The 12,313-nt window shown below is 39.5% G+C and overlaps 1 protein-coding gene and 1 pseudogene across 1 annotated transcript; both read left to right on the forward strand.

The window, feature by feature from the left end:
• The first annotated feature begins 4,366 nt into the window (after nucleotides 1-4,366).
• On the forward strand, nucleotides 4,367-7,789 carry LOC126628945 (low-temperature-induced 65 kDa protein-like). The gene is made up of 7 exons (XM_050298837.1): nucleotides 4,367-4,534; nucleotides 4,643-4,804; nucleotides 4,981-5,775; nucleotides 5,867-6,124; nucleotides 6,238-6,480; nucleotides 6,694-7,377; nucleotides 7,463-7,789. The coding sequence occupies exons 1-7, from the start codon at nucleotides 4,504-4,506 to the stop codon at nucleotides 7,555-7,557; spliced, it is 2,268 nt and encodes a 755-aa protein (XP_050154794.1). The 5' UTR covers nucleotides 4,367-4,503; the 3' UTR covers nucleotides 7,558-7,789.
• On the forward strand, nucleotides 7,557-10,227 carry LOC126630302 (pentatricopeptide repeat-containing protein At3g60050-like; annotated as a pseudogene).
• Nucleotides 10,228-12,313: the final 2,086 nt, after the last annotated feature.

The following is a 12,313-nucleotide window of genomic DNA, read 5'->3' on the forward strand; positions in this document are numbered from 1 at the left end:
TGTCAAACTCCATCCATCAGACTTTACAATTAGATAGGGGAGCATATGGCCTAAACACAATCCAACTAAAACTCATTTTCTTTTCAACCAACGCAGCTGGCACCAAATTAACAAAAAAAAACATGACTAATCCTTCACGTTGGACTCCCCCTTATCTTCATGCAATAAAGATTGCAATGTGGTTTAGATGAATAATCACCAATCAAGAAAAAATCATTTGCCATCACGTGTTAGGACTCTTCACATAATGCTATGATGCTCCAATCCATACATCTAAATGCGTCAAGATAATTCATTATTAAAAGATAATTATTATGATTAAAAAACCATAATATTATCTCTTAACCATACCAAAATTATCTTAACTTTCTTATCCGACGGTTAAGAACCATGCTCACTCAATGGCCTTGATTACTCGGGCCGATGGTGTAAAATTGGGTCCAAACAGTTATACTTTGACAATTTGCACACTCACATCAACATGGTTTGTGGGGAGTGAGATTGAAACACTTACTTTTAGTCTAAGTTCATTTTTAATTTTTGTTTTAAGTAAGTAAAGTTTAGTTATTGTTATGAATAAAGTAATAATTGTTCCACCCAAGGTTTTGCTTAGTAACTGGGCCAGTCCTGCCTAAACCGCAGTGACACTCGTGTCAAACGATAGAGTTTTGGCATAGGGCAGGGTGATTAGTTGGTTTCATAGCCATTTCAGCTCTAGTTAGTAAGTCAGCAAACATGCCCAACCTTTACTCACATTCGAGAAAACACTCCCAACAAGATTGCTTGCTTCAAAATCGAAGAGGCACCGCCCTCTGAATCTCGAGAGCCAGACTCCCAACATGATTACTTTCTCAAAAATCGAAGAGACACTGCTCTCCGAATCTCGAGAGCCAGACCCCCAGCAGGATTGCTTTCTCAAAAATCGAAGAGGCATCGTTTTCCGAATCTCGAGAGCCAGATCACCGATATGATTGCTTGTTCGAAAACCGAAGAGGCACCACTTTCCTAACTTTAAGAGCCGGATCTCCTTGGATAAAGCTTGTCTGTAATCTTCACACGCAACATCAGTTTTCCAGATACCACAGACCAGTTTTTCAAAGTGATCTGACAGAGTTAAAACATGTGAAGCTGGCAGCTCCCACTACCGTGCTATGACCAAGCAGGGTAAAGGAATATCATTACTACTTGTTGTTAGGGAGACTCCTATATATGTCGACCTCCATCCCCAACGGACAGGCAGACCTGCAAAAATGCTCAACCCTTCCTCATATCTGAGAGGGCACTCCCAACGAAGCCTTTCGAAATATTCAGCTTTCTTTCCCCCCGATAATACCTCTGCAAACAAGCTATACTAGAGCAAGAATATCTCATATCATCAGGGTTAAAAGCAAGAGTATCCCATATCATGCTTTTTCCCTGTCTTTTCCTTTGGCCTTGTTCTTACCTGCAAGACAAGGAGAAAGAGAGCAATCAGTCAGCACTTGGAATCAAGCTTCCAGCCAGGAACTGACTGCCTGGAACCCCTTACCTGATTACTTACCTGGCATTGCTCTCGAGTACTCATCTTTAACATCTTATGCTTCCAGGGAAGATACCGCATCTGCCTGATGAACAGATAGGGCAAGTGAGAAGGATACAAGGAAGCATGTGGAGACAAGCGTAACAGCACACGTGCCGATACATCCACTACTCTGTCAAAAGCAAAAGTATCTCATATCAGCAGGGTCGAACGTACTCTAGATTTGATGGACTTGTTTTGACTCTCAAATTCTTCAGTCGGCCTTATACTCTGGAGGAAACTAGAAAACCCTCCAGCCCAGTTCAAGAATAAGCCGGTGGAAAGTTACTTCTTCAAAAGCAAAAGTATCACATATCATCTCTTCTCATTTTTCTTCTCTTTATCCTTCATGCTGCCTGCAAGATAGGGAGAATGTGAACAATTAGCCGGAGCTCTGATTGCTTACCTTGTCTGTCACCTCTTTCAGCAGATCCCCTAGCTCGGCGACTTGGGGGACTCCTACTACATGGTTTGTATCGCGCTTGACAAAGCCTGAAACTGCAAGTAAGCTTCAAGTGAAATTGATACATTACCTTGTGCATCTCCACCAGTTAAAGATACCACCCCTGGATGGAGGAAGAGTACTTCCAGAGAATATGCCACATCTACCTATGAGACAGATAAGGCAAGTCAAGACGATACCACACTCCGGTACTTAGAAGTTTCGTGATTACGAGATCATTCTCCCATAATATTTCCTATTTTACACCTAGTGCCCTAAAGCTCTGGTGGTTTGGGAGTCATTGACTTAAAACTCGCTACATGGGTTGGATCGAAAGCTTAGGTGAACTGGCATTGCACGACCACTACTGTTACTAGAAAAAAAAATCGAAAAGAAGAAAAAATAAAATAAAAATAAATATATAATAGTTGTCTCAAGTTAGTTAGTGTGAAATATTGAATAAAAAGGACGAGAGGTAAGAGTTTTAGTTGAGTCTCTTTAACTATGTTGGTTCAATTTACACCAAAGGAAGTTTGTGAATTCTTTTCTAATCGATTCTAAATGGCTTATACTCTGTAGTGGGATTGGTTAGAACTTTTGAAAAGATGTTCTGATTTTTAACGTTTTCTATGGATTTCAACTTGGAGGTGCAAATTTTGTCTTAGTTAAGTTTTGTTTAAGTCTTTAGTTCATTAGCTTTTCTTTTTTGTTTTTCTAGTTCTATTTTGCTTGAGGACAAGCAAAAAGTTAAGTTTGGGGTATCTTGATGAGTCAATTTCATATTACATATTTTACCCTATTCTTAATATGTTTTGGTAATTATTTTGGTAGAATTTTGATACTTTATTTTATATTTTCAATATAGGACATTCGACTTCCTCTGGATAAAAATGTGGACAAACAGATGAATTTTGGAGTTATTCAAATTGGAGGACGCTAGTGTGTCTCTTGGCGTATTCCTATCAAAATTTGGGATTTTTCTAATATGAGGTTATTTTATGGCAAAGGAATAAAGAAGCAATGCGCAATGCTGGAAAATTGTGTTTCTGGGCTTAAATTGCTTTTTTTGAGCCAAAGATGACCTTTGATGGGTTCGTGACATTCTGGAGAAGTGTTCAGAATATTCCAAACTTTAAATTCAGCTATTTTGGGCCGGTTTTGGAGCAAATTAGGGGTCCAAAACGTGGCTATACAACTTTTAGGCGAATTTTCCCATTTAATTTAGGGTTATATTTCCTATTCTATTTTAGTTATTTAGTTTCCGAGTTTGATTGGAAGGCCATTTATTAGGAGGATTTAATTCTTACTAGGTTAAATAAGCTTGGCCGGCCCTAACTTTTGTACTTCTTCTCCGTGCAATTTTGAGAGAGGAAATTGGCTAAGCATAAAGATTTTAAGACTTTTACATTCAAGGTGTTTTCAATCTTTTATTATTTTAATAATGAACTTTGTGAATTTTATTATGAATATGCATAACTAAATCTCTTTTTGCTAGAGTGAGGCCACGAGCCTTAGCAATAATATGTAGTTTATTTTCAATTTGCTTATGATTATATGCATGCAGGTTCTTGTGATTACCAGAAAACCAATGTCGCTAACCCAAGGCAGACTTCTTATGATTAATACATGCAAGTTCACTTATGATGAATACCACGTCTTAATGGTTGCATGATTTTTCAAAAGGTTTCACAAAACTTAATGAGTCATGCATGTATGAATCATAAGTAATTGGGAGAACTATATAAGATTGTTAAGGTGACGGCGGATCCTCATCTTTAATATTGCAGAATTGTTACTTATATTAATTAAATTCGTTTTTACTGAATTATGTCATAAAACAATCATTAATCTTAATCTTTGCTTTACAATAATTAATTGGAATTTAATTTACTTCGAATTATTAAATAATTCTTGTGAAAAACGACCTTGCAGAAATCATTTATATTGCAATAACTTTGTCATTCTTACAAATATTATATGTGTTTTAATTCTTTTACGTGTGAGGCAAAATATCTATCACATGTCATCAAGACACTACATTTTTTTTGGTCAAATCAAGATACTGCTTTGTAATCGAACTTTCAATAGTCTGACTAACATGGAAGGTGACAGATTGATAGTCGATAGTGTATCGCTTGGTCGACATACTAAGTGATTATTTGGATCGCTTGGTCGACATACTAAGTGAATATTTGCAAACCGCATGATATCATCCACACAAAAAACAGCTAGCGCTGACTGAAGGCCACGTATAGCAGATACGTGCTACGTGGCAGAAAATTAGACGCTGGTCGGTTACCATCCTACGTCTCCCGTTCCCAGGGCGACAGAGTCGGTGCAAAGGTGGCAGAAGAAGCCTCAGTGTTTCCTGTTAAAGCCAGTCCCTATAAACCTCCACTTTCACTCGTCTGTTTTGCACATATCATTTCTGTAAACTTAAAGGGCAAATCACAAAGCAGTTTTTTACTCGCAGTTAATTCGTGAAGTTTCACTGATTTGAATCATGGAGTCGCAACACGTCGGGACGCCCCCAGGTAAAAAACGAGAAACCTCATTTTACTTGTTATACTTCAAATACTTAATTAACAACGGTGTTAGTTTTTCAATTTTGTTAATTTATTTGTTAATTTGTATATATGAAGGCGAAGAGGAGGAGAAGTCGGTTTTCCAGAAGGTAAGGGACAAGGCGAAGAAGATGAAGAACAAGTTCACAAAGCATGGTCAAGGCCATGAACTCGATCATCACGATCCCGACGAGGAAGATGGTGAAGAAGAAGAAGACCTTGAAGTGCATGATGCAACAAGTATGTTGTTTCAATTCATTTATTTTCATCTTAATGATTTAGGGCATAGTTATGTCAGTTGGTAGTTGGTTAGAGGTCGGTTGGTTAAGGTAGTATTTGCTGACATCGATCTAACTTAGCTATGATTTATTCTTTTGGGACACAAACATGATTAAACGTGTGAATATGATGTGCAGCAACTGGAAGCCGTGCTACGGGGCAAGGAGACATTCCGAAGGTACCAATGGCAGAATTTGGAGGCACGAAAGGAACAGCGAGGTACGATCACGACCCCAAAGTGCCGCATTTGGAGAAGACTGATCCGAAGAAGGATGGCGTACCCACTGCAAGTCAACGCACTACGCAAATTCATTCCGTTCAGCCAGCAGTGACACCCATGCACGACGAGGTTCTCGAGCCTAGGCCAAATTACCATGCCTCAACGACGGAGTCTCTCGTTGGGCATGATCAAATTCCAACCCAACAGCCCAAAGTCGATTTCGGGAAAACATCTGTAATGGGGAAAGCACCTAATGCCCCACAGAACACTCCTCTGCCTTCTTTGGGAGAGTACAAGTCCAAGGGTGCTGACCAAAGTCAAACTTTCGTTTCTGGGAAAGAAGGGCATTTAGGTCAATCTAGGGAGCACATCCCTGTTTCTTCCCTTGGAGGAGATTACCAGAAAACCAATGTCGCTGACCCAAGGCAGACTTCTGTTACTGGGAAAGAAGGGCATCCAGGTCAAACCAGGGTCCCTTTGCACCACCGGGGATCGGACGATCGCACCCCTATTTCCTCTCGTGGAGACTACCAGAAGACCAATGTCACAGACCCAAGTCATACTTCTATTACCGGAAACGAAGGGCATTTCGGGCAGTCCAAGGTAAACTTGGACCGACCAAGAGGATTGGAGGAGGATACAAATGCTCATATGGCCGACCCTCTAGCGTTTACTCCATCAAATGATCAGACTAAAGTTACTTCTAATGCTGGTAAACCATAACACACACAATTTTTTTGCCTTACATTATAAGTTACGTACATTTTTTTTGCTACGAATAAGTAAATTGTAACATGCAACAGGTGGGGATGAAATTGGAATTACACCGATTCTCCGCTCGTTTGATAAGATGAGCATGCATGCTGGAGATACCAAGCCATCGAACCAGGGCAGTAGTTACACCGAGAAAGCTTCATCTGCCGCATCCGCTATTGCTGACAAGGCGACATCTGCAAAAAACGCTGTGGCATCCACGTTAGGATATGGCGGAGGGAACAATGATCAACGTGAAGATGTTAATCCTTATACTTCTTCTCCAGAAAATGATTCAACTAAATCAGGTAACTAACCGATTAGTACTTAAGGTATATAACAAGCGAATATGTTTAATACAATGCGGATATATTGTCAATATGTAGTTAATATGGTTATAACTGATATGTTGTTGATATAGGATTGCACCATGATGTTGGAACAAATCAAAACCTGGGCACTGGAAGCCATGATCAATTTTGTTCTACGCACCCACCGAACCAGGGCGGTAGTTACACAGAAAAAGTTTCATCCGCCACGTCCGCCGTTGCCGACAAGTCAATATCTGCAGAAAAGGCCGTCGCTTCCAAGCTTGGATATGGAGGCGGGAACAAGGATCAGCACGAATTTGTTAAGCCTCAGGCTTCCAGTTATCAAACTACAGGTAACTACGGGAATAGTATACGTTTAGTAATGACCCTTCCGAAAAGCTGGATATGTTATCGATATTAAAACACGTGACACACTATTTGTGTTACCGTCACAATGAAAAATTTCTTCAATTGTTCATGTTTCGACGTTACAGTTGTCTATATGTAGTCGATACGTTTAAATGTTGTCACATTTAGTCTAGTAATAACATTACACATTCATCCAGGAACAGGACAAAATCTAAGCACTCCTGAGAATCCATCAAACCAGGGGAGCTATACTGGGAAAATATCATCAGCCACTAATGCTATTTCCGGTACAGCAATTTCTGCGAAAAACGTCGTCGCTTCCAAGCTAGGATATGGCGGCGCGACTGACCAACAGCAACCTGGAGATCACGCAGCCGTCAGGTCCGGATCAGCTGCACCTGAGCAACAGGGTAAGGGCATTACAGCCCCAGTTACTGAGAAGCCGACAACTGTCTATGAGAAGGTTGCCGGGGCAGGGAGCACCCTGATGTCGATGCTCCCTGGCAGTACAGGGACAGCTGGCAAAGAAGAAATCCACCAGGGTACTGCTACTACCCGGGGCGAGTATGACAAAGCCGGGAAGGACTATTTGTCTGAGAAGTTGAAGCCCGGTGAGGAGGACAGGGCGCTTTCTGAGGTCATATCGGAAAACCCGCATGAGGGTAAGGCCGAGCAGCCTCGGAGTGGTGCTCGGCCTGTCGGGAAAGTGACCGAGTCCGAGGAGGTGAGTCGGCGGTTGGGGCCGGATTATGGGGCTGAGGAGGTCCAGCAGTCTGGCTATGGGAAGGTTGTGGCGGATACGCTTAAAGGGGCTGTTGGTTCGTTGTTTGGGAAAGCTGATCAAACCACTGCTTCTCCAGAGTCCCTTGGTTCTTCAACTGGTAAAAACGCGATAGCATTTTGCTAATCAGAATTTGTACTCGGCTAATACGAATTTGACCAATTAATTTCTTTTTTGGATGGCAGGTACAGAGGGTTTCTCTAGTTCTGGCGGTGGAGTGGCGGAGCGCGGAGGTCGCGGCGGTGTGGAGAAGCAGAGACTTGAAGAGTCCGGGAAGTGATGGCCGTGGATGGAAGGAAGTTGGTGAATAAATTGGGTTTTTACTTCGTTTAATTTGTTTTGTTTTGTACTTGGGAGAAAATGTTGTGGGTTGTGGAGTGATAAGTGTGATTTGTGATTTTGAATGTTGTTTCATATGTTGAAGTCTCATGATGTAGGTAATGAATTAGAAAACAGAGATGCTCTGTTTCCGTTGCAAGCAGGGGATTTTATGTACGTGCACTTACAGTTAATCTCGGCGTTTTAATTAGATTACTCATGCGTTGATCAATTTTTGTGATGGAATAATTAGCATTAAACAATAATGCACTAAACTTAAGTAAGAATCAGATGCCTCAAATTGAAGTTGCTAACAAATTTTGGGTTGCTTTGTTCTTGATGAGAGGAAGAAGGGGGAGTGTTAAACCTTAAACATGACTGTTCTATGAATTCTGAACTAATTTGACTTGGACAAAAATATGCATAATTTAACTTACACGAAAATATGCTAAAGAAAAATAGAAAACCAATAAGAAACTCTTCATGAACTTTTCGAGGGCCGTGAAAATTGACAAAGATATTTTAGTCTCTGTTTGACACGTATGGCTAGAAATCGAACCTAACACGTGTCGTTTAAAATAATAACTTGAAATTCTTCTCCATTAGGCACTCCATGGAAATTTTAATACATGTGTCTTCAAATTGTACAATTTACTATCTCCACTTCACATTTTATAATCTAATGTCATCGTTAACATATTTCCTAATATTGAGCCTAACAACAAATGTATTATGTATAGAAACAATACGTGTATTAATACATTTATGTTCACTTAAATAAACGTATGTTTTACTGAATCATTTGAAAGTGTATGAAAAAATTACATATATACGCATATAATATAGCTGAATTTAGTATTCAAATTAACATTTCAAAAATTTAATTTCATAATTCAAAATTTTAAATATAAAGAATTTGGACTGTCACTTGGGTTCTTGCAAAATTACTTTGAGATAAATACTTTCCTACAACTTCATTCCTGAAGGCCAATAAAAGGAATAAATCTTCGTGGGGTTGGAAAGGAATTTTACTCAGTCGACAATTATTACTACGTGGTCTTCGTTGGAGAGTTGAGAATGGCCTTGGATCCCAAAACCCAACTCGTTTAAACCTCTTACGAAGCAAAGGGCCACTGCTCAGCAGGTGGATTTTCTCATTGACCCCGAGAATAAGGAATGGAAGGTCGACCTTGTGGCTGAGTTGTTTGAGTCGGAGGATGTAGAGATTATTTGGGCGATCCCTATTAGTAGAAGTGGCTGTGAAGATCGTCGCATTTGGCTAGGAAATTTTGCGGATTGTGAAGATATTTGCGGATTGTGAAGAGTTCAAAGCAATGTGGAGGTTAGTTGATGAGATGATTGAGAAAGGGTATCCGATTACAGCACAGGCGTTCAACATCTTGTTACGCACTTGTGGTGAGGCAGGCTTGGCTAAAAAGTTGTGGAAATATTCATCAAATCGAAGACGTTTAGCTATAGGCCATTTAAACACTCATACAATGCAATTTTGCATTCCCTTCTTGTGGTGAAGCAGTACAAGTTGATCGAGTGGTTCTATCAATAGATGTTGGCAGAGGGACACTCCGCAGATATTCTAACTTATAACGTTATTATGTGTGCAAAATACAGATTGGGGAAGCTGGATCAGTTTCACAGACTGCTTGACGAAATGGGCAGGAGTGGATTCACTCCAGATTTTCATACTTCTAATATTCTTCTTCATGTACTTGGTAAGGGAGACAAACCCCTTGCAGCCCCTAATCTTTTGAATCACATGAAGGAAGAGGGTTTCGATCCAAGTGTTCTGCACTTCACAACGCTGATAGATGGACTGAGCAGGGCTGGAAATATGGATGCCCGCTAGTATTTTTTTGATGAGATGACAAAGCACGACTGCATGCCGGATGTTGTTTGTTACACTGTAATGATCACCGGGTATTTTGTGGCTGGGGAGCTTGAGAAGGCCCAAGGAGTGTTTGATGAGATGATCCCTAATGGGCAGCTTCCGAATGTATTTGTTGAATTAGTGGCCAAGTGGCTTTCGGCTAATAAAATAAACAAAAAGGGAAGACAATGATGATGTTTGCTTGGGATTCTTTTCTTTGGCCTTTTTTTTGGGTTTTCCATTTGAATGCTACGTGAGTGGCTTTGGGGTTTGATTAAAAGGCAAAGTAGGGAGCATGATACATCATGATTGTGTTTGTGGAAAAAGGGAAGGTTGATTCCTTTTTTCTGTTGCCATTTATTTGCCAAGAGCCAAGTGAGAAGAGAAAGTAGCAGAAAAATAAAGGCAGCAGCATAGAAGAGAAAGAAGTGCCGTAGCCTCACTTTGAAGAGAAGAAGAATGTGCTTTTCTCTTTGGTTAGTAATCATTCATCAAAGTTGTATTTGTTGTATTAGCTTTGAGTTTCGTATAGAAAGGAAATTATTCACAATATTTCCTTCTCTATTTGTTTCTTTGGTGTGTGAGAGTTATTTTTGTATTGGGGTTTCGGGTTGTGAGATTGCCAACACTTTGTAAACTCTCATTTGGTTGATAGTGGATTATTGGGTGAGCTCCTACTGCTCCGAGGACGTACTCCAATTACACTGACTGTTGAGGAACCTCGTTAAAATCTTGGTGTCTTTTATATTTTGTTCTTGCATTCCATTTGATATATTTCCTGTGGGTTAGCTTGAGTTGGTTCCAAAAAGTCTTGGCGCTATTCCTAGCACAACAGTATTTACATACAATGCTATCATTCGTGGGCTCTGTATGGCAAGAAAGTTTGAAGAAGCGGGCTCCGCGCTCAAGGTTATGGAATCCAAAGGCTGTAATTCGAATTTCACTGTATACAACACCCTAGTAAGTTATTTGCGAAATGTTGGAAAGCTTGCTAAAGCTCATGAAGTAACAACACATCTGTAATTCGAATTTCATTGTATATAACACCCTAGTAAGTTATTTGCAAAATGTTGGAAAGCTTGCTAAAGCTCATGAAGTAACAACACATACGATGGAGAAAGGGCAATATGCCCATCTACCTTCAAAGTTAAAGGGATATAGAAGATGTTAAAGTGGTAAATTCTTCTATTTGCAATATTTACTTGCAATCTCACAAGAAGAAATTTATTGATTCAGCTTTGTTAACAATATGTAACTACAGGGTATCTCAGTCACACACCATGTACCCACCTTGTATCAGTTGTCTTTGAATTGGAGAAAAGTAAAGTACGCACAACTCATCTTTTTATCTCATTTTTCTTATGTGAAATGTTTGACGTATATAGATTGCAGTTTTTACGTGATTTCTTAGTTATATGTTGCACTTATGTTGTCATTATACAAACTGCGAAAGAGACAACATTATATATTCTTCCTCCATATATTCGAAACACTCCCTGCGGCGCTCACACACCACCTCTCTTTCCGCTTCACAGCCTCTCTTTTCTTGTCACCTTAGTATAATCATTCTCATGAGGTTCATAAAACTAGAGATGTGCCCACGTGCAGATACATTACAGGTGTGCACATATGCGTAGCTGCATACGTTTGCGTTTCTAGTTACGTGAAGCAATAGGCGAACTGACAGTTTGATAAATCAACATTTTTGTTTATAATGCTTGGTAGTATACTGTTACACCATTTGGTTGGAACGCACAACGCAGCGAGCGTAGGATATTTCATGAATATATATATATATATATATATATATATAAAATAGGCATATGTATATGCGTGCGTTTTGCGTTAGTAGAAAAGAGTGGGTTCCTTGCCCAATAATTACATCTTTTCAAGAAAAGCCATGCAGCTTTTCATTGTGGCTAACAGACATACCCATTGACCGGGTATCTAATCGCATGCTTTATAACGTAGATGACATTTGGGCAATTGGTGTTTTGTATTAGATATTTTCATTGGATATACTGCTGTAATAAGTTGTATCACATGGTGAAAAGGTATACTCAAACCAAATGATATGTCTAAAAAGTGCAATTCTCTTTATATAGATTGGTAACATTAATAGAAGAAAAATCATTCAGAAATTTGTTATATACACAATTTTCTTGCTCTCTCTTCTCTCTCCATCACATTCATACAATTTCTTTCTAGTTATTTCTAAGGGAATATAATTCGGTTTTGCTAATCAAATATTTCATACTTTGTTGTATCCTGGAAGTAATTTGCCAATAACCCCTTAGCAAACTCATTCGAGTGGGGGTAAATAACACTTTATAGAAACAATTCAAGTCGTACCTCAAAGTTAAGTGCATTGCATTTCCTTTCCTACGGTGTAAATCGTAAAATGTATGCCAACAACGTGTACCTTCATTGTCATTAACGAAGTATATTTGACTTACATCCTGAATGCATTGAAGCCACCACAGATATATGTTGAATCGTTATCCTCCACAAACTAAGCAATATCACCCAAGTCATTTTCCTCAATCCAATCCTTTTTAGAATTCAATTAAAAAATTCTAAACTTGTTAGTCGTATACGTACGTTTGTTACTCAGAAATCTGTAAGTCATCAAGAGTCATTTCTTATTGTATGCTTATCAAAAAGTTGTTGCTAAGACTATAATTCTGTTGACCCTAAAAACTACCAAGCCTACGTGGCGCGCAGGCCGAGTAATCTATGAGCTAACTACGTCATTCGATGAATGCAGGGCGTGCCAACTTGTTGGCCGAACTCGACCGAGGAGTAAAATTTGTTGATGTTGCGTTGGGTGCGC

The sequence above is a fragment of the Malus sylvestris genome, chromosome 7 (assembly GCF_916048215.2).
Source record: "Malus sylvestris chromosome 7, drMalSylv7.2, whole genome shotgun sequence".
NCBI lineage: Eukaryota > Viridiplantae > Streptophyta > Magnoliopsida > Rosales > Rosaceae > Malus > Malus sylvestris.